The sequence below is a fragment of the Curcuma longa genome, chromosome 6 (genome assembly GCF_044706935.1).
Source record: "Curcuma longa cultivar G26 ecotype Majalengka, Jawa Barat chromosome 6, ITB_CL_G26_1.1, whole genome shotgun sequence".
NCBI lineage: Eukaryota > Viridiplantae > Streptophyta > Magnoliopsida > Zingiberales > Zingiberaceae > Curcuma > Curcuma longa.
Window position 1 is genome coordinate 10,232,134 of NC_133866.1, and position 27,443 is coordinate 10,259,576.

The 27,443-nt window shown below is 34.6% G+C and overlaps 1 protein-coding gene and 1 non-coding gene across 2 annotated transcripts in view; both read left to right on the forward strand.

Annotated features, from left to right (window-relative positions):
- Window positions 1–410: 410 nt before the first annotated feature.
- Window positions 411–27,443, forward strand: part of LOC141830832 (exosome complex exonuclease RRP44 homolog A) — a 28,935-nt gene continuing 1,902 nt past the window's right edge. The window contains exons 1-21 of the mRNA XM_074718274.1: window positions 411–702; window positions 779–916; window positions 993–1,150; window positions 1,417–1,472; window positions 8,096–8,218; window positions 8,299–8,429; window positions 8,521–8,761; window positions 8,831–8,984; window positions 11,237–11,477; window positions 11,599–11,755; window positions 11,822–11,890; window positions 13,407–13,532; window positions 13,679–13,731; window positions 14,460–14,566; window positions 15,061–15,115; window positions 15,233–15,332; window positions 15,396–15,507; window positions 16,261–16,381; window positions 16,485–16,544; window positions 16,625–16,730; window positions 17,595–17,690. Coding sequence (XP_074574375.1) covers window positions 649–702; window positions 779–916; window positions 993–1,150; window positions 1,417–1,472; window positions 8,096–8,218; window positions 8,299–8,429; window positions 8,521–8,761; window positions 8,831–8,984; window positions 11,237–11,477; window positions 11,599–11,755; window positions 11,822–11,890; window positions 13,407–13,532; window positions 13,679–13,731; window positions 14,460–14,566; window positions 15,061–15,115; window positions 15,233–15,332; window positions 15,396–15,507; window positions 16,261–16,381; window positions 16,485–16,544; window positions 16,625–16,730; window positions 17,595–17,690 — 2,458 coding nt within the window. The 5' untranslated portion in view covers window positions 411–648. The remainder of the gene's footprint in view (window positions 703–778; window positions 917–992; window positions 1,151–1,416; window positions 1,473–8,095; window positions 8,219–8,298; window positions 8,430–8,520; window positions 8,762–8,830; window positions 8,985–11,236; window positions 11,478–11,598; window positions 11,756–11,821; window positions 11,891–13,406; window positions 13,533–13,678; window positions 13,732–14,459; window positions 14,567–15,060; window positions 15,116–15,232; window positions 15,333–15,395; window positions 15,508–16,260; window positions 16,382–16,484; window positions 16,545–16,624; window positions 16,731–17,594; window positions 17,691–27,443) is intronic.
- LOC141831284 (small nucleolar RNA R71) lies at window positions 22,332–22,433 on the forward strand. The gene has a single exon (XR_012602029.1). It is a non-coding gene; the product is annotated as a small nucleolar RNA R71 (small nucleolar RNA).

The window sequence follows — 27,443 nt, forward strand, 5'->3', positions numbered from 1 at the left end:
TTTTTTGAGCAAACATGATTTTTGATTGTTGCTAGTTTCATCTTTCCTTTCCTAAAAAAAATATTGATCTAATAATTTCCAAATGCAGGGTCTAGTCTATTTGTCTTCATCATCACTTTGTAATGCAAGCGATCTACTTTTTCTTTTCCATGAATAAAATAAATTTTTTATTAAAAAAACTATTTTTGAATAATTATTCATATTAATAAATCAAATGTATTTTTTAATTTTTTTTAGAAAATAAAAATAATATATCATACTAAATATATTTTTATTTTCTAAAAAAATTAATATAAAAAATAAAAAAAAAAAATATTTTTTTTTTTTTTTAAAAACCAAACGCTCTTTAAATTTCTTTAATTAAAACCTAGGTTTTAATTTCGATTTCTCTCGCTGCTCCGCGTATCCTATCCTGCGCGCGATCACCGACGCTGCGTGCACACAGCGCCTCAGCTCGACGCCGACGTTTTTACCTCTTCCCCTTGCTCTCTACCGGCGCACACAGCGCCTTGACCTCCAAAACCTAACCAAAAAAATCCTGTTTCCCTCTGCAAGCTCTTCGGCGTTTTGCTCCCTCTCTCTCCTTCGCTTGCTTCAGTTTTGCAAAGACATCTTCGGCGTCTTTGCCCGGAACACAAAGCTTTAGCGATGTTACAGAGCAAATCGTTCGCGAAGAAAACGAAGCAAGGCCGCGTGATCAAGGTTCCCTTTCCTTCCCCAAACCCTAGTTCTACTCCTCTTTCTCTTCTCCTTTTTTTCTTATGTTTCCGTTGCTCAGGTGGTGAGGGAACACTACTTGAGGGATGACATCTACTGCGGGGCCACTTCCTGCAAGGTCTGCGATACCTCCGATGCGCGCCTCAGCGCCTCGGCGTCCACCATCTTGATAGTTGACACTAATGTCGTTCTCAATCAGGTTTCCTTCGATGCCCTCCTCTGCGTGGTACGCCCCGACGTGGCCTCACCTTATTGATTTTTGAGCAATTTTACAGATTGATCTACTGGAGAACCCGAAGATAGATGACGTGGTGGTGCTGTCGGTGGTGTTGGAGGAGGTGCGGCATAAAAACCTTTCTGTGTATAATAGGGTGAAGGCTCTTTGCACTAATCCTCTGAGGAAGTTCTTTGTGTTCACTAACGAGCATCACAGGTAGTTTTTTTTTCTTGTGTTATTGCTCCTCTAACTTTTCTGCATTCTTTTTCTCTTGTTTAAGATAAAAAAGTAGCTGCTGCCTTTTCAAACCACGTAATTTGCGGGTTTCACTCATTTGGGTTTCCATCCTCCTACTCCTACTGTTTATGAAAATTTTCCCCCTGTTGCATTGTGCTTATAAATCTTTGAAGTCACGTGATCTAGTGTAATTCCTCCTTTTCTACATCTTTAAACTCATTTTTTTTATTTATGAAATGAGACAGGGACACTTATGTGAAAGAAATGATTGGAGAAAGCCCAAATGATCGTAATGATAGAGGTATTGCATCCACATGTTTATTTTTAGAATTATTTTTATGCTAGTTAGATTTTTTTCAATGCAGAACAGAACAGTAATTGGTCTTCTTTGAACTACTTTATCCTTGTAGATGATCCCCACCTTACATCTTATATGAACAATTATTTTTGAGATTTTACTTCAATTGCTGTCATATTTGAGAACTAAGTTGCATCCACTTGTACCTTCATATGGCATTCTTGATTCTTACAAATCATGTAACATGCTCAGCTTATTCTATTTTAAAACGTATTGATGTAAAACAACATAAAATCTAGTTTTTTGGCTTCTAGCACTGACAAGGTATGAAATGGAACAAAGTAAAGTAAATGTCAAATAAATATGGAGAAAGAAAATTTCCTTTAGATAGAGAGGGTGAGCTAGGGAATTTGTCATATCAAGTTGAGTGCAAGATTCTACATTAGTTTTTAACTAACTATCACATGATGGAAGGGATTTTAGAATTGAAAAGACCCATCTTTGTTGCTTTTTTTACTTTAGAGTGTTGTTTTGCTGCACAGGTCTATCATCTTTGAGATGCTCAATTTAGTTATTTTGTAACATAGGGCTTTAAGATTGTTTTTCATATTTTGGTAAAAAAAGTAATGGTAAATAAACAAAAATATAGTTTCAAGCCTAGATGAAAAGGATGAGGGTTGCATCATTTTAGATGCCTAAACTCTTATGTGAATGGATTCAGCTAGTTCATCACTTGGAATTGCCATGTGGGCCTTCACCACTTAAGAACCATGATATGTAAAGGGTGGTCTAGAAGGTTTTTCAAAAGCAATCTAGTATATTAGCACCCTGAGATGCCTCAAAATATTTGAGGACTTCCACATATGTCAACCAATGTGGGGCAAAAAGTTGGTAAGTGATTATAGGATTTAGTTAGCAACTTGGAATGTCATAACACTTTAGGGTAAAAAAACTAGAAAAAGTAGATGTGATGATTAGGACAAAAAGCATAATATTTAAAAATGAGTTGAGAAAGGGCTAGAGAAATAGGTGATACAATATTGAAGGTTTTAAAATTTGATTTATTAGAAAAGTTAAAAGAGAGAATGGAGTAGGTATTATGTTAGAGGAGTATAAGAGATCCCCTACTCCATTCTAACAAATGAGAAGGAATGGAGTTCTTATATCCATCAATCCTATAAACCATTAAAAAGGCTAGAATGGAGTAGGTTTATTAGAAAGGTTTTCGTTGATCTTCAACTATCCTTTAAACCTCCACTTTAATAGATTTAACCTCATGAATTATAATATATATTGGTTGCCTTGGAATATAACCATACTATCAACTTATTTCCTCCCATTTTATCACCTCTTAGTGCTACACCTAATTAGCATGAACAATTCAACATTCTTATCCATAAAGTGTGATTATTGTAGGATAGTGGTATATGACTTTCTTTTTGGGTTAAGGGACACTTAATGATCACACGACTTTAGAAACTGCATTTCATCTTAATGACGTATTCTTTATCTTATTAATCCAACTCACCTTTTATTCCCTCTCATACCCATGTTGACATTGACACAACGTAAGTATGGATATAAAAAAACAAGTCCAATGGGTTGACCTCTTGACAACAACTTGCATTGCACATAGAAGGAAGGGCCTCAACTAGTAAATCTTTGGGCTTCACAGCTAGATCATGTTGCACAGGGCGTCATAGGCGGCATCATGTAAGGAAGCTTGTGTAGTGGGTAGCATCACTTGACGATGATGGTTTTGCATTAAGAGGAAGAGGAAAAGGGGATTGCAACATGTGGTGTCTAGCGTTGGGCAATTAGGATTATAATATGTCTTTTAAAACTTATTATATAACATATAATATAACTAATAACATAATATATTTAGGAGATTATATAATATATTACTCATGTAATATAATTTTATATTATATTTTATGACTAATAACTTTTAGTAACACTAATATAACTGAAATTAAGATATATGACTTATACATTTTATAACATATCCATGTACCCGTCTCCTAAAGTTGCATTTTTTTGATGAGTTTGTGTATCACTAATTTTAAAAGGTTTTATATTGCACACTTGGATCTATAACTATATGAGATACTTATATCTGAATCCAAGTAACATAAGTATTAATGACATTCGCCAATATCTTTTTGTTGCATAATAGATTTAGTATTTTTAAAAGTCTTACGTAATATGAACATGTGGGTTCATGAAAAAGTACAAATAAAAATATTAATATTTGAGAACAATTATTTGGATCTCCAATAGATTTGAGTGAAAGTATCAAAGAAAATTAATAAGATAAATATATAGGATAAAAGTGTTGGATAGCTTAGAGTGGAAAGGATTAAGGGACAGAGGAAGAGCAAAGAAAATTCAAATGATAATTTAATTGCTTTAAATTTTCAGTGATATATTGCCTTTCATAGAGTTAAATAGAGAAATAAGATCGATTTAGCAATAGTAGATTCTAAATATTAGATAACACCACTAATTATGAATGTATATGAATAAGATCAATAATAAATAATAAATTCTACATAACAATAAAATATATATTATAATAAATAATGGAATCAAAATGTATTCTAATCTTATTGTAAAATAATATAGAAAATCTCTCTTATTTTATTACAAGGAACAAGATCCTATTTATACACTATTATAGGGACCTATTCTAGGAGACTTATTCTATATAAAAATATATATTTTTATATAGAAATATCCCTAAATATTCTAATACTCCTCCTCAAGCTGGAGAATATAAATCATATGCACCCAACTTATTACATATGTAGTCAATTCGAGGACCTCTCAGTGACTTAGTGAATATATCTGCTAGTTGATCATGTGAGTTAACAAAACTAGTAGATATTTCACTAGATATGACTTTCTCTCTGACAAAGTGACAGTCGACTTCAATATGCTTTGTCCTCTCATGAAAAATTGGATTCGAGGTGATATGCATGGTGGCTTGGTTGTCACATATAAGTGATATTTGTGTAACCTCTTTAAATCTTAGCTCTTGAAGCAACTGTTTGAGCCATATAAGCTCTTGACTAGCTATGACCATAGCTCGATATTCTGCCTCTGCACTGGATCTTGCCACAACATTCTGCTTTTTGCTTTTTCAAGAAACAAGGTTATCTTCGATAAATATACAAAACCCAGAAGTAGATTTTCTATCAATGGGAGATCCTGCCCAATCTGCATCAGAATACCCTACGACTCGAGTATGTCCTTTGTCTTCGAATAAAAGATCATTTCCTGGAGTGCCTTTGATATATCGGATAATGCGAGTCACAACATCCCAATGTTCCTTGCATGGAGAGTTGAGAAACTGAATTACTACACTTACTGTAAATGAGATATCCGGACGAGTAAAAGTAAGGTAGTCTCCCTACTAATTGCCTGTATCGTCCAGGATCTAGAAGAGGCTCCCTCTGCTTTGACATTAGGATCCATGGGAGCGTCAACTGTCTTTGAGTTTAACATGTCTATTTCTTCTAAAATATCCATTGTATACTTCTTTTGGGATATGATAATTCTATCTTTGGACTATGCTACTTCTATTCCCAAAAAATATCTGAGTTTATCGAGATCTTTTATCTGGAAATGTTTGAAAAGATGTTGTTTCACCTGTGAAATCCCAAGATGATCACTATCTGTGATAATAATATCATCAACATAAATTACTAAGTAGATGCAACCAGTAGATGAGTGACGATAAAAGACGGAATGGGCAGCTTCACTCCGAGTCATGCCAAATTGTTGAATTACAGTACTAAATTTACTGAATCATGCTCTGGGAGACTGCTTGAGGCCATATAAAGATTTCTGCAGGTGACATACAAGACCAGAAACTCCCCATGAGTAACAAAACATGGAGGTTGCTCCATGTAGACTTCCTCGAGCAGGTCATGATGTAAGAAAACATTTTTGATGTCCAACTGATAAAGAGACCAATGTTGAATCGCAGAAATGGACAGGAATATGCGCACAGAGGACATCTCGGCAACAGGAAAAAAAGTGTCCCTATAATTCAATTCAAAAATCTGAGTATAGCCTTTAGCAATGAGGCGAGCTTTAAGCCGGGCAACCTTTTCATCTAGATCAATTTTCACCGTATATACCCATCGATAACTAACAACTGATTTTCTTGGTGGTAGAGGAACGAGATCCCAAGTCCCACTGCTCTGTCAAACACATATTTGATCGAGCATAGCTTGTTTCCATCCTGGATGGACAAAGACATCACTTGCAGTCTTCGGAAGAGAAACAAATGACAAGGAGTAAAGATAAGAAAAATAGGAAGGAGAAATACGATGATAACTAAAAGAAACATAATGAGGAGAAGGATTACGAGTGGAACGCATACCTTTCCGAAGTGCAATGGGAATATCAGATTCAGGAGATGGGACCGGAGGACGAGGCGAAAGACTTGGCTCTAAAGATGTATCCATGGCAGCGTTAGTGGTGGGCGTCGCGATGTCCTATGCCTCACGGAGGTGTCGCTGACGAAGCCGGGCCCGGGCCGCATCTTGGCTAGCGAGCGGAAGGTGTCAGGATTGTGGGTGCGAACAGAGAGGAGGCGAGACGCACGCTCACGGTGCGTGGCGGCGGCGAACAGAGAGGAGAAGGAATTAGGGTTAGGCGGATAAATTTAAACCCTCGCGCTCTGATACCATGTAAAATAATATAGAAAATCTCTCTTATTTTATTATAAGGAACAATGTCCTATTTATACACCATTATAGGGACCTATTCTAGGAGACCTATTCTATATAAAAATATATATTTTTATATGGGAATATCCCTAAATATTCTAACACTTATTAAAAAATTTATTTATTTTTGTAAAATTGAATATACTTTTAATTTTATTTGATAAAATTATTTTTAATTATTTTTTTTCACATTGTAAGGCTTAGTTGGGAGCTAATCACCTCAAACATTGAAATTAGGTTTATAGGACCTCTCTCAATCAATGGTACTTGAGAGATAGATAGATGAGAGGCATGGTCTAAGCCAATACATTTTTGTGAGCAATAGATAGAACTATCAATTTTTTCCTATCTTGTGCATGCTTACTATAATTCAAGCATGGATCAACAAATGTTTGCTAATTTTGAGTATTTTGAATTGATGTAATTTAGCCAAATCATGGTTTGAAATCTTGAAATCTTGTTCGGTGTCAAGCGACACGATCGAAATGAATTATTCAGTCAACTTATTGACACATAATACTACGAGCCATAGTAATTTATTATATATCAATGTGTCAATTATGTAATGAATATCTTGCCATATTGGTAAAATTATTTCAATTTAGCTTGTGTCTATAAAATATAATGTTAAAATCATATCATCCTGAATGAGAAACATATTCTGAAGTTTGATGTATAGTTGTGGCCTTTTTTACTTTTTCATCTCCTTCACTCTCTAATTCTCACCTGACACTAAACATCATAATACTGACACGGTACCAAAAACACTATTGTCAGTCAAAGTCTGAAACTCTAGCACAGTTTAAGATTTTAAATTTGAGGCAAATGACAAGTTATCCATTTTGCTCTCTATTCTTCAAATTTCAATTGTTTTCAATCCATTTCTTTTCTAGTGGAATCTAAACCATTTTTAAGTAGTATATTTGAATCTTGTGTTTTTTTATACTTCTCCAATGATCTTTGTGAGATGACCCACTTCTTGGGAAAGATTGGATCTATTTTTGTTGATACAAAATCCAATTCAACAATCCATATCAGTTTGGGCAATCTGTATAAGTATCGACTGATCTTGACAGCTATGGATTGTGTAAAGCTTTAAGGGAGGTTGATACAACATACGCTACTTTCTTGTGAATGATGAGATGTTGATAGCTCTATAATAATTATTTTTTTGAAGGATAATTCGCATCCTTCAGGTATGATCTTGTTATCAGGAGGAAAGAAAATGATACTAATTTACAATCACACATTTTATTGATGCTTCCATGCTTGAGCAATTTGATTGTTAATATTTTACCGTGCAATACTCTTTAATATCTCTAACTTGTTTACCTTTTATGTTTACAAGGTCATCTTCAGACCTTGTTTTATGCCTTCATTGTGCAATAATTGAAAACCAAACATTGTCTTTTAGTCATCATTCATTTTGTTAATCTATCTTCTTATATGGCACCATTAACAATTTTCAATGGTTCTCAGCTTCTTGCACTCCACATTCTGGTATACCATTCTTCTATTTGGACAACTTAGGGAAGTGGTGTAGAAATAAAAGGCTCTCACAACAATTTACTATTCGTAAACAATCCCTATTATGCTTGTCTTAATGAGAGTGATTTATTCAATGAAATCCTAACCTAAGATCTTCATCATTCCAAATGGACTTGGCTTATATGCTCTCTTCTTTCTCGTTTTGTATAGACATGTAAAGCATTTTGATTTTCATCACCTAAATTGTCCAAGCTTTGATCTTATTTATTGCACTTAATTAATCCTATGTCTTGAAGTTAGAAATGCATTTATAAACATGCATATTGTTTAAGAGCAATTTTCTCTGTAGTTTAATCTTGCTACTAATGTTATGATTACCGTATTTTTTCACTTTAGCAATTCGAGTTGCCGCTCGCTGGTATCAAAGTCATTTAGGTGAAAGCACACAAATTTTACTAGTTACCAATGATAGAGAAAATAAGAAAAGGGCCACTGAGGAGGGTATTTCTGCTGAAACAGGTAATCCTTCTTACAACCTATCTGTAAGTAAATTATGGTAAGCCAAAGATTTGGATTCTCAGTGAGCTATCTTGTTCCAGTTGAATCATATGTTAAATCTCTTGGGAAACCTGATCTACTTGACCTGGTAGTTCTTTCATCTTCTGTGGATGTACCTATGGAAGATGTTGAAGATCATAGACCATCAAAGAAAAAAATTATCTACAGTGAGGTATTCTTCTTCAACATTCTTTTCATAAATTCTGCAATATTCCTTAGTTTCTTCCTTAATAACTGCTATATCCATTTACGTCTTCATGCAGCATAAACCCATGTCAGAAGTAACCTCTGGACTGCTACATGGAATTTACCATCAAGGAAAGCTTCGTGTGAACCGCTATAACCCATTTGAGGCTTATGTTGGAAGTGAGAGCATTAGTGAGGAAATAGTCATTTGTGGACGAGCTAACATGAATAGGGCGTTTCATGGAGATATAGTTGCAGTCGAGCTATTGCCTCAGGATCAATGGCGTGATGGGAAGTCCATGATCATTGATGATGATGGTGTGTTTTTTCTTTATTGTTAAAAACACATATGCATTGGCTGATGAGTTGTTATAATATTTCTTTAAGAGGATGATGAGGAAGAAGTTCATTTGGTGCCTAATAGTGCTGATGATGTGCCAAGGATTGAAAATCCAGTTCATCCTACGAGTGGATCTGCACCTCCTGTATCAAGTCATCCACCAGGGCGAGTTGTTGGAATTATAAAGCGGAATTGGCACTCGTGAGTTTGAGACATATTTTTAGACTTTTTTCTTTCTTGAAAGATATACTAATAGTAACCTTTGGGCATAACTAGCTAATTATAACTTCTATTTTAAAGATTTATGGTTAGTTTTCCATTGGAAACCTGATGACTTCTTTTGAACATTGTATCTAGAAATAAGGGAAACAAATTGCTTAGCTTATAGTATCTATCTTTACTTTTAGCTTAATGTGCCAAGATGAAAACTGTCATTTCTGGGAGTTGGATACACTAGAAGATTGATTGATGTGCATGTGTACACACACATAATTGATGCTGCAAGTAAAATGCTCTCTCATCACATTAAGGTAGTTTTGCTCTAGAAACAACTTTTTTCCATTCATTTCTATTACAGAAAAATCAAGTAAGATATCCTAAGACAAATGGTTACCATTTGCTTGTAGCAAATGGAGGTGGTGGCTGTCACTATCCTCAAAATGTGTTTTTTAGTTTGCAAGATCTTAAGATACAATCTAGATGTGGTGGTAAAGGCGATCTGACCTAGACACCTTGGTTTAGCGGAGATGCAGAGCAGAAGATATGATCTGCATGGAATCTCATAGTTCTTATGGAGATGATGGGCTTGAGTCCATGGATTTTTTTTTGCCTTTTGCCACATTTTCAAAGGGCTCAAAGGGCACAAGAGGGATAATGCATCAATCTATTTGCAAGAAGCCAACATGATCCTTTTGGTGGACTTTGCTTTATTGACCACGCTAATTAGTTTGCGATAGTCAAGGCAAACTTATTATTGCACGATGGGAAATTTTCTCCTATGTGAGTCATGCCTTTTAGTGAAGAATAGTTTTGTTTCCGGCAAAAGCAACCTTAGTTGCGTTGTTTGAAGAACTACTTTTGGTGCCATAATGGAGTTTGGTTCAATCCGTGAGGGTGAAAAACAGACTACTCACATTCATGCGGCAGAATCAATATGTAAATTTTCTTTCTCCCTATCGCAATTTAATCTAAAAGATTCAGGGATGAGCCGGTAGACATGTTATTAATTGTCATGTCTACCTTCTATTCTTGAACAATTCACTATAGGACACTACCTAGGAAGATGTGATGCTTCTTGTGCACAAGACACCTTAAAGGATTTTGAGTCAAGATCAGTTTGTGAGTTGGAAGGCTTATTTGCAGTCCCTGCTAGGTTTTGAGGCTTGGCAAAGGAAGAGTCTTTTGTGTGGTCTGAAGCTGTGATCTTGATCGAGATTGCACAATGGAAAGAGAGGAGGGACCAAACGAGATACTCACCTATGGCTTTGATACCATGTGATGGAAAAAATCAAGTTAGATACCTTAATCCTAAATGGGTGGCTTTGCTACCATGTTAAGGCCCAAGAAACCCAATCCAATTCTTGCTATTAGAGCTAATCCCTTACTACATCTATTGATGTTGTCCTTGAGAGGGAGGGGGACTGTTAATGAGGGTAGAAAGTGATAAGGAGATTATTTAGTCCCACATCTTCAAATGAGGATTCTCAAACCAAGATATCTACCACCTTAGTGAATAAGAATTTTAGGTTGAATTAGGCTTCATGTTGGGCATTTAATGATACAATATCACTTTATATGAGAAGTTTGATGATTAGAGCCAAAAGATACAAATATATCTTTGGCTTATATTTGAGTGTCTCTTCCTAAAAATTAACACTATATATTGGTGCATTTCATAACAATAGTCACTGGTTAACCAGTTATGTTTAGCTTGGTACCATAGCAGAGATTCTATGTTTAAATCTTTTGAGTGGAAGTAACACATTCCCAATTATTCCATGCTTATCGCTTAGGCCACTTCTTCTGTACAGTTTGTCCATTCACATGAGGGTAGTGTCAATAATATGACCTATATTGATGTCCTTGGTATTAAGTCTAGTTTTTGAGATAAATCATTAACCAATCAAATTTTGTATGCACTATACTTATTCATTTTGTGATTTGACTTCTTCTGCCATGTTCCTTATTAAACTTTGATTTTGTATTTGTTGAACGAGTATAGGTTTCCCTATTTTTGTGCCCTGTATGAATCTCACATTTTGATGATACCAAAGTGAAGGCAAATTTAGTTTGCGACATTGTCGATTTAGTCTTAATTGTCCTTAACATTTTAGTAAATACAAAACTGTGTTATCATTGCCCTTTTTCTAGAGATAGCTTTTTTTGCCATAGAAAGAACAATTTTGATTGCTTGCACTTTATGTTGACATTGCCTCTTGATTATTATTGTACAGATATTGTGGGTCTTTAGAACCAATGCCCATGCCTGCGGGTAATGCCAGTGTGGCCCATGCTTTATTTGCCTCCAAGGACCGTAGAATTCCTAAAATTCGAATTCAAACTCGGCAACTTGGAAACCTTCTAGATAAAAGAATTATTGTTGCTGTGGATTCGTGGGATTGTTTGTCTCGCTATCCATCAGGGCATTATGTACGTACCATTGGGCAGATTGGGGATAGAGACACTGAAAGTGAGGCAAGTAATTGTATAGTAGGATGCTTTTCTATCTATTTAAAATTTCTGCCTGTGGGTGATTCTTAAAATGGGAAAATACATACAGTGCACTTGAATAATTATATCTCTATTCCTAAAATAGGTTTTGTTGATTGAGAATGACATTGATTCAAGGCCCTTTTCATCACAAGTTCTTGCTTGCTTGCCTCCTTTACCATGGTCTCTGTCATTAGAAGATTTGGCTAATTCCAATCGAGAAGACTTGCGACATTTGAGAGTTTTCAGTGTTGACCCTCCTGGTGCGTTGTCATCATCAATCTTCGTCTGCTGTTATATTGGTGGTCACATTTCTTTGTTTGTCTCAGGTTGCAAGGATATTGATGATGCATTACATTGCAAACCACTTGGGAATGGAAACTTTGAAGTGGGAGTTCGTATCCTTTATGTGGTTATAACTAAAGTGAAATTTGCTCGTGTGAAAAATAACTTGCTTTAAATTTGACTATTAGCGTCCTTTTCAGCATCTCTTTGCTGACTTCAATTTTTATTGAGATACTTAATGCTTCTTTAATTTGCTTGGTTTGTGTCATGCTATGAATGTCTTGCAAAACCTTGGTCTGCCTGACTGCGTGAGTAAATTGGATTCATTAAAAAAAATAAATTACTAATATCCAAACCACTGTGCATGACCTAGGATTCAAGTTTGAATTATTCATTTGGAATCAACGCGTATTTAACCAAGTTTGGGATGGATTTATGTAACTGTCATTGAAATGATCTTCTGTATGTTGCAGTATGCTGTAAATTATTGACCTGTCATTGAAAAGCCTGGTTTCTAGTATAAGTGATCTATTACCCATTGCAAAGTATGTTTTATGGGTTGGCTTATTTTGATGTTGCAGTTCCTATCTATTGATATTGCCATACATATGCAATTATGTCTCAAAATGACCAGGCTGATTGGTATTTGAATATTTTCTGGTTTCTATCTTGATATCCAAATAAGTACAAGCAAATTAGCAGGTTATTGATCTCTTCCATTATCATAACTCGTTTTCAAGAGGGAAGATTTTCCATACTACACTAAACACACATGCTTGCAGTTTTATTAATATACTGAATTCGTTCCTCAGTTCTAACTACCTATTATGACATTGAGGTGTGGTCTTTTGAAATCAAGGCCACCCTTGTATGTATCTAGGGAATTTTCTCTGTGACTTTCCTCTAATGAAAGATAAACTGTCACAAGAGAGTATAGTTTTCCACCATTTTGATGATTTATGGTGTCTAATTTAGTGATCCAATGACTGAATCCTAGTCCGAAAGTGTTGTATCTCTTTGCAGTTGTTTCTTTGTTGACCCTTATTTATAATTGAGTCAGGCCACTAGGATTCCTTGAATTTCCCTACTTGAATACAAAGCTGAAACCATTGTAATTGATTTGCCTACCTACTTGGGTTAGAGCTGCTATCATATATTACTACTGCTCCTGTATAAAACCGAAGCTAACTTTTCAGCAGAACATTCTAACCAGTGATCGCAGCTATCAGATAAATCGAGTTCTATGGTGTAAAACAATATACTTTAAGTAAATATTCAGCAGAACATGCTAACTAGTGATTGCAGCTATCAGATAAACTGAGTTATATGGTGTAAAACAATATACTTTAAGTAAATATTCATTCTGTCTTCATGCTTTACTCTCAGTCATTATTCAACTCCCTATGAACAGCTATAAAATCTCAGGAGAAGTCTTACTTCTTTCATGAAATTGCCTCAAGCTTGTGTTTCTTAAGAAAGTTTGCAAGCACTTAGAGCGATGAAACAGTGATTTTGATTAGATAAAACAGGGTGCGAGTCATTTAGAATTCATAAATTTTACTAGGTGTATGCATCGCTTGTTTGCGTGGCTTGATATTGCACTGAGATCCTTTATCATAATATTACCAGATATTGCTGATGTCACAAATTTTGTTCTTCCTGGCACTCCCCTCGATGAAGAGGCTTCCCAGAGGGGCACATCAGTTTATCTTGTTGAGAGGCGGATTGACATGCTTCCCAAATCTTTGACTGAAGGTTTCTTCTTTCCCTGTTTTGGTTTATGGTTGATTGATATTTACAACTAACACATATTTCTTGTGTAATTAGGAATGAGGTGGCTTGAACTGGCCTCTAGAGTAGGAAACCTAACTGAATTCTCACTCGTGTGTTGTTTCATGTAGATATTTGTTCTCTACGTTCTGATGTGGAGAGGCTGGCTTTCTCTGTCATATGGGTAACTTTGGTTTCATTCTACCATTTACTTTTTCTACATCTTTTAGATGACTGTAGAAGGATTGGATTATTTGATATCCCTGAAATTCCGAATGCAAAGACTATTATATCCATTTTTGTGCTGAGAAGGAACCACTAAGAGAGCATTGTGTCCTAATTCTGCTGTTTATAAATCTCCATCTCCATGTACTGAATTTTGTAAGAACAATGGCAAAACCAACTATGAGGTGTACTTCCACTATTTGTGAATATGTAAATTAAGGTATAGGATATTGAAAAGTTTCTTTGATTTTATTGCATATTGATATGGCTGAAGGAAACATATAGAATCTTTTTTTAGTTGATGACTTGGTTTGCACTGCTGGTATTTGGTACATAAGGTTCTCAACAAATTCATGGTTGGACCAAATTCCAAATACCTGATAGTTTAATTTCGTATCGTTTGTAGGTTTTATGAAATGATATGCTGATGGCTATAGGTCCTTTATTTTCAGTTTTTGATTTGGAGCTCTATTGGGTAGTACATCTGAACTGTTTGTTATGATCAATATTTGGATCATTGTTCGAAAAATTAGCTTTACTATTATTTTTCTTTAAATTTGTTTTGTGTACTTGAATATTTAATTCTTAAAATACCTCTTTTTATGGTAATGAGTTGTGTACTCCATTCATGTTGATTGAGTTGCTTTCTACTTCAATTTACAGAAGTTCCTTTTCCTTCCATGGCAGGAACTAACACCTGATGCAAATATAGTATCAACTAGATACACAAAAAGTGCTATCAAGTCATGCGCTGCATTGTCATATGTTGAAGCCCAAGCGAGAATGGATGATAGGTTTCTCGTTTTTCTTATTTCCGCTAATATATTGATCATTAACCATAAGTATAATTTAATAGACTTATCTTCGTTTTACAGAATTCTAATGATATTTTGTGAAGTAGTCATCCTGATACTTCTGAAGCTCAGCACTACCAAAACTTTCCACTTTAAAGGGAATTGATAGAGTTATCTTTAGCTGATAAATGAAGACTTCTGCTGTTATGGAAGCTCTAGAACCATGCATTGGTTATTGATTCAAATACTAGCCATTTCCTATATTTAGTATTTTGCTTTTTAATAGCAATAGAAATGATGTTCTTAACCTGAAGCACCTAAAATAATAGCATAGATGATTAAATAAATTGTTAGACCACTAGATTAATTAGTTTTTATTGCCTGTATAAATCAACGATAGCCATATTGAATTTGCTCTCTAATAACCTTCAATATCTCTTTTCAAATTTATTGGAATGATTCTTGTGTAACTACTAAGAGAATGTTTCTTGCAGTCGGTTGATGGATCCACTAACCACTGATCTGCGAAGTTTAAATTCATTAGCAAAGGTCAGCTTATCTGGTTTAATTATTTACTATTTTAGCCATTAGGTGGCTATTGTTTTATAAATCTTATTCCGAAGACCGATTTGATGGTTTGAACATAAATGTTTTCTGCCTAGACAGATAATGAGACTTCGACGAATTAAAAGAGGAGCTCTTACACTTGCTTCACCCGAAGTCAAATTTCAAATTGACACTGAAACTCATGATCCCCTTGACATTGGTATGTGGAATTGTTTCTTTTCTTTCATTTCACAGAGCACTTATTTTTGATTTTTTTTGGTAGGTATGTACCAAATTCGCGAGGCTAATCAAATGATTGAGGAGTTTATGTTGGCTGCAAATATTTCTGTTGCAGAAAAGATCTTGAAGCATTTTCCTTTATGCTCTTTATTAAGGTATCCATGATTTATCATATCTAGTTGATCTTGAATTTATATGTTATTTCTTTGGAAGTTTTTTCTCACAATTCTGTAATTTATCTGTATCCATATTTTATTTTTAAAAAACTTAGTTCTTGTGATTCTCTTGTGAGAATAGATGCTTTCTGCATTTTGCTTTTTATCTTATGTATCCTTTTTTTCTTCGGTTCTCTTAGGTAGGATGTGTTCATCAGAATCAAGTAGGTGGTAATAGGAACAGGTAGATGGAATAGCTAGCTAGGGCACATTCAGTACTTTGTTGATCTAACAATCTAACCACAATAATGGACTAGTTTGTTTGATTTTTATAACTTAGAGTGCTTATGTTAATCCCAGTCCTTTTTAGGGATTTCAGCAACATAGCTGCTTTCTAATAATTGAGAACATTTTTTCTGGTTATGTTTGATTATCCAGAGTATTTTTGAGGTTCTCAGACATTTGTGGATTGCTTTTTAGAATTAGAGGGTTTAGGGGATTTTAGATGATTTTTCTCTTTTTGATATGAAATATTGGCGATTTAATCTAATGCATTGTGATCTATTTATATTGTGAACCCAAAATATTGTCTTGTGACTTGATTTTGTTAGTTGTATAGAATATATCACGGTTAAAATAACTTGCTGAGGGAAGCCTATAGAAGCTCATTCGATGCCTAATGCTTTTCTTTGCTTTTTCTCTTGAAACATCATTCAATAATAGTTGATATAACCTAACTGGCTATGTGTACAGGCATCATCCTAGCCCCACCAAGGAGATGCTCGAACCATTATTACGAACTGCTGCTGCTGTTGGTCTGGATTTGGATGTTTCATGTTCAAAAGCATTAGCTGATTCCCTTGATCGGGCAGTTGTAAGAACACATCAATTAATCTTGACATTGTGAATTGCACACTTCCCTGTGTAAGTATTTATGCCATATTTGTGTGAAACTTTCTCATCAAGAGCTTCTGCAGGGTGATGATCCATATTTCAATAAGCTAATCAGAATTTTGGCAACCCGATGCATGACGCAGGTACATTGAAGGCCAAAATGTGTACTGGTTTATGTACAGGTGGAAATGTTGTATAATGAACTTTATCTGTCAAATTTTAGGCCGTTTACTTTTCTAGTGGAGATTTGAGCCCGTCTGAGTTTTCTCATTATGGTCTAGCAGCACCTATTTATACCCATTTCACTTCACCAATCCGTAGATATGCAGGTCAGTTTCTTGCTTCTTAACTAATCATGTTTACATAAAAAAACCTTGAGATTCCAGTTAACACTAATTATTCCTTTGATTATACTACTCAATCTTCATTTCTGCCTTGTGGGTTTTCTCACTATTTCTAATTGATCTGGAACCCTTTCATTGATGCCAATCTATATTGAGGATTTTTAATTTATTTGCAAGTCATGTATGTATCCAGTTTATATTCCCTCTTCCCTAACAGTGCAACAACCATCAAAATCCAATCATATATAGATTGTGCAGTCCCCAGATACAGTTGTCTTCAGTTAGGATCAGGTAAACTATGAAACATAGTTTGCATTCAACCAAATCAAATGGAAAATCCCAGATATTGCCTTCCTTGTTCCCTTCTCAAATAATGGGTTATGTAGATGATCAATTATTATGATTGTGAAAATTTCATAAATTTTGGCATGGCTATTGCTTTATTCTTTCATATGTTCTCTTTCCTAAAGCACATTGACCTCTTCACCCGTCTACTAGTCTTGCATGATGCTCTTATCATTTCACATTTTTAAAATTTTCATTCTTTTGGACTTGGAGCTTTCTAATGACTCAAGATCAAGTAGCCTTGGAAAACCTACAACACTTGCATTTTTATATAGCAAATGTTTGTCAACATTTCTAATGACATTCATATGAAATCCTTTTGCTAGCTAAAGAAAAGCCATGAAAGCTCCTAATTAATTTTTTTATTATTAATGAATTTATTTTTTTACACTATTTATCTTCTATTATGTCAGTTCTTTCCTTGTTCCTGCTTATCTGAGTCCTTGTGGTAAATGAAAGGCTGTTAAAATAGTAGTTTAACTTTGGATTTGCTCTTCTCTGCAGATGTTATTGTGCATCGGTTGCTGGCTGCTGCACTAGGAATTGCCAAGCTTCCTCCGATTTTCATGGATGGTCCACAGCTTACATCCATTGCTGACAGTAAGACTTAATTTTTAATCCTATGTATTTTGATTAATGATTTATCAAACTTATTTAAATGTCATATGCCAAATTTTTTAAATTATGAAGCTTACCAAACTGCTTAATTTTGCACCTCATTCCAAGTGAGGCACAATGTCTTCAAGACCTTTGTTTGACTTTACAAAGCTTCGAAGACAAGACTGCACTTGTTCTATGCCCAACAACCATAAATCCATGGTTGGCCATTAACTAACATAATATCAACTGTCTTGTCTACCAACTTTTATGGTTGGTTTTCTCAAATAACTAATGAAAATCATGCATATGTAAGTTTGACATATGTGAGGCCCAGCATGGCATCTGTTTTGCAACCACTTTTATTGAAATTCAATATGCTTTAATTCATTCACTTGATTTGTCTCATTGTAGAAATGAAGCTCCGTAGAGTCACTATGATTCTATATCAAATTTGGATAGGCGTGCCTTTTGATTCTTGTTATTTACACTTAGGGCTATAAGTGAATTAAATATTCGTGGGCAAGTTTGGTATTTGACTTGGGTAAGAGCTTGTGTATGTTTGTTCAATATACAAAAAGTCAATTAAATGAACAAATTTGAACAATTTATTAAATTAAATAAACAAGTTCAAACACATGTATTCAACTCATTAATGTTCATGAATAAAGATTATAAACAATGTTAAGGAACAATGTTTGTGAACTATGTTCGTCAACAAAATTCTTATCAAACTTGTACAAAGAGAAACAAGCTCTCAAAACAAACAAACAAGCTTTAAAGTTTAAAAGATTCAAACAATTAAACAAGCTCAAATTGAGAGCTTGATAGCATCTAAACAAACTAAGTTCAAACCAAGCTTGAACTAAACTCAAACTTCAACAGCTTAGTTCATTCTTGACTCGGCTCGGCTCGATTACCTTATCAAATAAATTTAAATAATACAAAGTTTGGCTAAGGTTGACTCGTTTACAACCTTTTTTAAGCACAAATGTAGGTACACAAACACATGCTTGCACATGCTCATGTGCGTACAGTTGCACATGCTCATGTATGCACATGTGTATGTGTGTATACACAATGCGTACACACAAAAAGTCTCTGTAATCACCCTTTACATAATCCTAGTCACAACATCCAAAAGAAAGAGAAAAAACTCACAATTCATATGAAATTCAATATTCGAGCACAACTAAATGGTTTCAGGGATTAAATGCCATCTTGATCATAATAAATTAATAAGAAAGGAAAAGACCAATATCAGTACAAAAGAATCTGATTGTAAATACTAAGTATTACAAGGTTTGAAGTGTAATTTTATATTGATGGATATGTAGGTGTTATAGCAATGTATTTATTGTCAATTACTTAGCTTATTAATATAAAATATTAATTAATTTAAAATCTTTATTCCTCCCTTGAGCGCATATGACCTAGCAAATCCCCCAGCCAATTTCTCTTCTTTGCAACATGAACTTTGCAACTTTAGCAATTTCCCACCTTGAAATTCCCTGGCTTGAGTGCCTCTCCCCTCTTCTTGTGCTTGCTTCTCTTCTCTGATGTGAACTAGCACCATAAGTTTCAAAGGGCAGCCCTATCCTTGTTGATGGAGGCAAATTAACCTTTTCTTTTCCTTATTGTTCTTTCTCTTGTTTAAAAAATTGTTGGTCTTCCTGATTATTCACATGACTACATTTTTGTGAGACCTCAATGATTCCTGATTTTATTTTTGTATGATCCTTGAGAACTTATCCGATATGAGTGAAGATTGGATGAACTCTTGCTGATGCTGGTCCCAAGTTGGTTGATTTGTGTTGGTATCAACCAATAGTTATAATTATGATCATGATAACTAACGTTGCATGCGCATAGCCCTTAATTTCCTATGAGCACAAAAGATAGTTTTTGGCTTTGTTAGAGAAGCATAATCAAATAAGATTATTACATTATTTGTCAGCTCTAATCTGTCAACATTAATGATTATTAGTAGATTTGCTAATCAATTTGCTTACAACCCTAGGATTTATTTTATGTTTTAGTTTCATAATATATTTTCGTCATATAAAAAAGAAAAAGATGGATGAATTCATTAAAAAAAGAAAATTTCTATATAGTGTATTTATGACCGAATACAACAACAACCAAGTCTTATCCCATTAGGTGAGGTCGACTATATGGATGCTTCTACGCCATTGAACTTTCTTATATATTATCATTTATATTTAAATAAGTTTATCTTGTTTTATTGTTGCTAACTTAGTTTTTTTGGGTCTTCTTATTCCTTGTTTGATGTATACATTTGTCATAATTTCATATCGCCTAACTGGTGCATCTATTGGATGCCTACATACATGTCTGTATCATCTTGAATGTGTTTTCCTAAGTTTTTCCTCAATATGTACGATCCCAACTTTCTTTCTAATATTTAATTTCTTATTCTGTCTATCTTTGTATGTTCGCACATCTATCTTAACATTCTCATCTCTACAACTTTCATCTTTTGCTCGCAAAATTGCGATCTGGATTGTATTTTTGTCTTGATTCGGGTATGTTGGAGAACATGGCCAGGCCGTGTTTTCCTCTGGAAAGTTTGGCATGCCTGTGGCGGTTGCTACGTGCTCCTTGTGCTTCTTGGAGTGTCCCCCACGGGCGTGGTGGTTGCCACGGCTAGCTTGTGGAACTTTCTAGTGCTGAAAATAAAATAGAGAAAAAAAGGAAATAAAAGAAAAATTCAAAGGAAAAATGAGAGAGATTTGGGTTGACTCCCAAGAAGAGTTTGTTTTAGGTCGCAAGCTTGACCCTTGTAAATCTCAACTTGGAGCCTTCGGTTTGAGGGGGTTGTGTTTCCCTCCTTTCTGGACAAACTTACTTTGGAGTTGCTTCTTTGCTCGCAATGGGATGATGTATTTGTCTAGCTTTCCCTCGTCAATTCCTTCATCAATGCTCCCCTTCTTTACCGGATCAACTCGTTGGATGTTCTCGGGGTTCTTGTACCTACAAACAATCTACTCGACAACATACATTCTTAATAGGAATCGGTTAATGGCTTTAGATAAATCCAATTTAATCTTGTCCTCATCAACCGTCAAAGAGAGCAGTTCTTAACATCTATTATGATTTCGACGGTGGTTAAGAAAGACCTCTCTAAAATGATAGGGATCTGAATGTCTTCATTCATCTCCAAAATCACAAAATCGATAAACATCACAAATTTTCCCACCTTCATCTGCACATCCTTTAGAATACCAAGTGGGTATTTACGGAATGATCTTTAAGTTGTAGGGCTATGGTTGTCAATTTTAAATCACCTAAATCAAGTTTTTTACAAATAGAGAGGCATGCGACTTATGCTAGCTCTAAGATCACAAAAAATCCTATTGATGTTAGTCTCATCAATTGTGCATGGGATAGAGAAACTACTTAGATCCTTGCGTATAAGAGGCGATTTATTTTGGATTAATGTGCTGCACTCCTTCGTCGAATATGTTGGCATTTGTTGGCATTTGTTGTAAGAACTTCGAATATGTCGGCATTTATTTTGGTTTTTTCCCCCGGTGCGAAAGAATATCTTCTAAGAACTTCGAATATGTCGGCATTTGTTGTAAGACGTCGAGGAAGGGTATGTTCACAATAAGCTTTTTGATGTTTTCTAGGAATTGGCTGAATTGTTCGTCTAATTTCTCCTTGGTCAATCGTTGAGGGAATAAACGTCCTCAATGGTGCTTTGGCTTTAGGCTCTTCAATTGTCTCTTCGGTTCCTTTTGTGCACTCTCTAATAAGTGATGTGCGGATTATTTCATCTTCGTCAATGGTACCTTCAATTTTATTGCTTTCCCTTGGGCCATTCAAAGTTTTACTGCACTTTAAGGTAAGGGCGTTGCAATGTTCCACTTGATTCATCTTTGGTTGTCTGGGAAATCTCTTTGCTATTCTTGAAGAGGTACTCACAACCTATACAATTTGGGTTTCCAACATTTTAGTATGATTAAATAAAGTGTTTAACTTACCTAACATTTATCTGAGCACTTCTCGTATATCGTGGTGTAGTTTCTTGAACTAATCATTCTGCTTGGCCTGAGCGGAGATGAAGTTGTCTAGCTTAGTTTTCAAGTTAGACTTTTGTGTTTGTTGAAACCTGGTGGTGCTCTGTAATTTCCTTACCCATTATGCTCTTGGTAGTTTCTGTAGAAGTTTAGATGATTTCTTCAATTAGGATTGTGAGTGTTGGAATATGGTTGTTTTACCTCTAGTTGTAGTTGTTGATTACATGCACTTTCTCTATTTGATCTCCTTGTGAAAGTGCTTGACAATTCACAGTTGTGTGCCTTGATGAACCACAAATCTTGCAAGAAAATGTTAACAACGTTCACAACAATAACATTAAGAGAATCAAACCTTTTTGACAGAGCATCCATCTTTGCAAAAATAAGTTCTAAAGCACTTATCGCATACTTACCCGCACTCCTTCCAGGGTCACCTCTTTCGTAAGCCCATTGATGGTGATTCAATGCCACGTTCTCAATAATGTCGTAGGTTTCATCTAACATCTTGTTCATCAAGGCTCTTCCAGCAGTTGAGTCTAATGAAACACTAGCAGCGTAGGTGATTTTATTGTAGAATGTGTGGATGATTAATTATTTTTTCAATCCGTGATGAGGGCATTATTGAAGTACCTTGAATCTATCCCACGTCTCAAACAAATATTCCGCCCTTTTGTGAAAAACTCGTGATTTGATTTTTAAGGTGTGCGGTCTTGCTAGGAGGGAAGTATTTGTCGAGAAACCGTTGCTCCACTTGATCCCGTATCATGATGCTCTCTGAGGGTAAGGAATGTAGCCAAGCTCTTGCTGTGTCCCTCAACGAGAAAGGGAACAGTCACAATCTGATACCATTTGTAGAAGTGTCATTAATTTTTAAAGTTTCATAAATTTCTAGAAATACCTGTAGATGTTGATTCTGGTCGTCAGTGGGTGAGCCTCTAAATTAGTGTGGATGGACAATAAAAATCAGTGATGGCTTTATCTTAAAATTGTTTGTCTCTATCGGAGGTCTTATGATGTTAGACCTCAATCCCCTTACACTAGGTGCGGCGTAGTCTTTTAGAAGATGACTTTTGTTGTTGCAGCCATGGTTGGTGTTGATTTAGCTTCTGTCTTTGGAGTTTTCTTCTTGCACGACAGGTTCTTTCTATCTCAGGGTCTAAATACAGACTAATGTCCGATCTATTAGATCTTCGCATAAAAGAAAGAACTCATCCACCTACAAGAGAAAGAAATGAGAAATCACAATAAAAAGGAAAAAGAAAGAAAAATATCTAAATTAACTAAATCGCAAAAATACTAACATCAACAAAGGTACAGTCCCGACGACGACATTAAAAACTTGATGTAGGTCGTACTGCAAGTGCATGGTGTTGTCAAGTAATAAAAATATCGTCCACTGGAAGTATATTATTGAGTACCAAATTATTCGCAAAGCGGATTATCTAGACAATCAAGAAAAGGTGTATCGTGGAAAGAGAACCAAAAGTGATCAAACAAAAATGGTGAGAAAGCTGATTCGGAAATCAATCCTAGTATTTCAATTTCACTATAATGATTGTTGATGAATGCATTGCTTCTATTTCAACGTATGGTTATGTTGAAGGGATTTGTCCAAGGATAATCGAATGTGTCTATGAGAAGAAAAGTAAGAAAACACCGATGTGTTCGTTCCAATTGTAACTTATAAAGTGAATTAGGATACATCCTTTAAGTTCTATAATAGATCGTGAAAGCCTTCGAAGAGTTGACTACTTTCGTGGTAGTTGTACTAGGAGATGCTTTCTTAGGGAAATTCTTATCATGAGAGCCCTAGATCTATTGGATACTACCCTTCGTAAGATGAACTCTCAAGTCAGTTCTATAGGTCGGAGATTAGGGTTCACTGTTAGGTCCGCATCTTATTCTCTATGGATCCAATCGTATATTTATATATCTTGATTTTGGGTTAGGGTTCACCCTTCACCCTATCCCGACGAGATTACTATATAACTTGAATCCAACAACATAGATAGATAGAGAGAAAACGAACTAGAACCAATAAAAAATCACACGTATCATTAATAAAAGACGATCAATACATTATTTCGTTAAACAAATATCAAGTTACTCCCTAATTCTAGAATTAGAGAGGCTACTCCATAGCGATCAAGTTACAAGCCACAAATATTTAGAATAATCCTTCTACAACTAGAAATAAAAGGGAAGTATAGAAGGAACTCAGTTTGTAGACAATCTCGATGTCTTTGAAAACCCTCCATGTGCTTTTTGGCGGCGGAATAATCTTCGATCCTTAAAGACGACTCTCTTAATGAGGGTTTCTATCACAAGCCTCCAGATTCTTTGATTTCCTTTTAGCTGACACCCCGTTATCCCTTTTAATAGCTTTTGAAGTTTGCTTAGTCTTTAATCGATTCCAAATATTTAGGGGGAAAACAGCCACATGTGCTACAACTGTGTTGGAGAACATGGCTAGACCATGTGGTTACCTGGCTGATATGGTCCACTACGCAGTGGTGGACATGACTGTTTAGGTGATACGATCAGGCCGTGTTCGGTGTTGGAATCTTCGTTGTTGCTCCGATGAACGCTTTGCTTCCAAGTGTGGTACGCGGTCATGGTAGAGGCAACGAGTAGGCCGTGTAAGGTGCTGAAATAAGGCTTTCCACCTCTAAATTTGTCCAATTGCCAAGATCTCCATATCTTGTCAACATAAAATGCAAAAGAGTAAATCTCCTGAACTAAAAAGATGAAAATGAATGAAATGCTAAAGGTTAATACAAATATGCTCCATATCTTGTCAACATAAAATGCAAAAGAGTAAATCTCCTGAACTAAAAAGATGAAAATAAATGAAATGCTAAAGGTTAATGCAAATATGCTCATGTAATGTTGGAAACAAATGCAAAATAAGACTTCAAATTTGTGTGTGAATCACACACATAAGTTTTCTCAAGGGATGATCTTGGAATCTTTATAAATCTTTCTATCATTCTTCTTAACTATAAGAAAGTCAATTTGCGATTTATTAATTTCATTTTTGAATGTGATCATGTGTTTTTCTTTTTCTTTTTTAAATGTATTGGCTAGTTTAAGGTCATATGTTATAGTAAAATCCAATATAAATTTTCTTTATTTCTTGTTTCAAACTCATAACCTCTTACATCCTATTATATTTTTTATTTTTCTCTCCTACATGTTCATTTAGATTTCCTATTAAAATCATTTCAATTGACGGAATATTTTATAATACGAGGATCTAGGCCATCCCAAAATTTAAATTTGACATGTTTATCTAATCTTACTTGAGGTACATATATATTAATTACATTAATAATTTTTTTGCCACCACTATATTGAAAATTATAATTTTATCTCCTTTTAAACTACTACTACTACTTCATCCTTTAGTGAACTATTGATAATAATATTTACTCTATTTTTTATTTTACTCCTTCCTGTATACTATTACTTAAAATTTGAATTCTTTATTATCTTTGTTTTCTCTTTTACTCATTTTGTTTCTTATACACAAAAAATATTAATTCTTCTCTTAATCATCGTATTTACTACTTTCTTTGCTTTATCAGTGAGTGTTCCTAATTCTATATTCCAAATCTTACTCAATTAAATTTTCTATAATATTTGTTATTACCCAATCTATAGTGTGAGAACTCTTGCATATTTAATATTATACTAAGTTCTCATGAAGATGTAGTGGTCTTTGCCAAAATGTTACAATCGGATCTTGCAATGTGTTTTTTATCGAGAACATCCAAGTATTAACACAATAGTTTGATGTATCCATTCATTGAATATTTACTTGAAAGTCCACGTCGCTGGTTGACAATCTAACACACAACCCTTACCTTTTTTTATTCGGGCTTGGGATCAATATTGATAGGTTTTTTTTATGACTGAATCAAAAAGAAAAATTAAAAAAATAGAAAGACACTCCTTCCCCTATAAATAAACTTGCAACAACCCCATTGATAATTTCATCAATTATAATTCTATCAAAAAATTGAGTTAGTTTGGTTAACCCCCTTATACCCAAGGTAAAAACTATAGTATAAAAAAATATATCTATATAACCACAATTGTATATTCTATTTTTTATTTTGTCTAAGAAATTCTTTTAGGACCTCCTTTTATAAATGAATTAATGAATTCCCAAGTTCTGGAACAATGAATAAACATACCCATATAAAACATATGCTATTAATAGTCCAAAAATAGCTATACTTAAAAAAAAAATTACATTTGTAAAAAATTCATACCAATCCACAGAATAACTCGCATTGGGGTGTAAAAGATTTGTTTGAGCCAGTTTAAGGGGAGTGTTATGTTGAAGGGCTTGATGTAACTAGTAAATATTACAGATTTTAAAGTGTAATTCTACATTGATGAATAAAAAACATAAGAAATCTTGGATTGGACTCCCTAACTTTTCCCCATTACTCAACAATCATTTCCTTGTTATGAGATATTTACTGAGGTCATATAACTTTCAATGATTGCAGCTTGGCTCTGTCTAGACTTCTTGGTTTGTTGTAATGAAAATGTTTGAACCCTTCGACTTGTGGCAAAGCTCCTAAATGTTGATGTGGATTTCTTAGGTGATTAGATAGTAAGTAGTGAGTTGATGGGTGGTGAACTTGTGAGAAAATAAATAGGAAATCTTTTGCAGGTTTTAGTATGCCCTCATGCGAGCAGAAGACATATAACTTTTAATTAGATCAGATAGAATTGGTGTTCTACCTGTCTTAGCAGGCTATATCACCTGATTCAGGTCTCTCTTCAATCCCACTAGTAACCAAGCAAGACCTGATTCAGGTTTTAGTATGATGTGGCTCAAAGATAAATTTCAACAATATTTGTTGTGCCATGACAAGTGTAACAGTTTAATAGAGTTCTAGGCATGGTTTGAAATCTTGTACTGTATTGTGTAAAATGGTCGAAACATATGGTTCTAGTAAATCACCGAAATTCAATATTATTCGGCATTAAAGTTCCAAATCTCAAACCGTGTTGTAGTTTTGGTCTTTGATTGAAAAGATACTATTTCAGTCTTTGATTGAAAAGATACTATTTCGGTGTTGTGCCAACAGCTCAATTCATGGTGTTGGTGACAAATTGGAGGTTGAAGGAAGGAGACGAAGCAAAGGAAGACTATTATCTGTGCTGAGTGGTAGCAAATTTTGATAATTTATCAGAATGATATATTTCGACTGTTTCACTCGGTACAGTATAAGATTTAAAACTATGCTCGACATAAATAATGTCTCCTTCCTATGTTTCATTTCTTTCTTTTTTCAACTCAAATCAATTTTTGGTGTCATGCATCAAAACATCGGCACGATACCAAAATAATTTTGTTTCAGCCAAAAATTGAAACTCTATCATGGCTCGAAACTTTGAACCTTGATTCTAGGTATTTTTCAAACCTAGGAGGTTCATGGATAAATTTAAGATCCCAAGTATATTGTGCCTTTGCTTTTTTCACTGCATCTTTATGCTTATAATGTTCTATCTATCTATTTTGTTGTCTTCTTTTTCTGTTTTTTGTCGTTCTTCTAGTGGTTCTTCTCTATTTTGTTTGCTTCTTTCTATAGTGGATAGCTTTTTTTTTTTTAATTTTGTTTTCAAGATTTATACATTTTCATGATTGCATGTCTTAACATGTGCTTTCATTCCTTGTCTCAATTTTGAATGC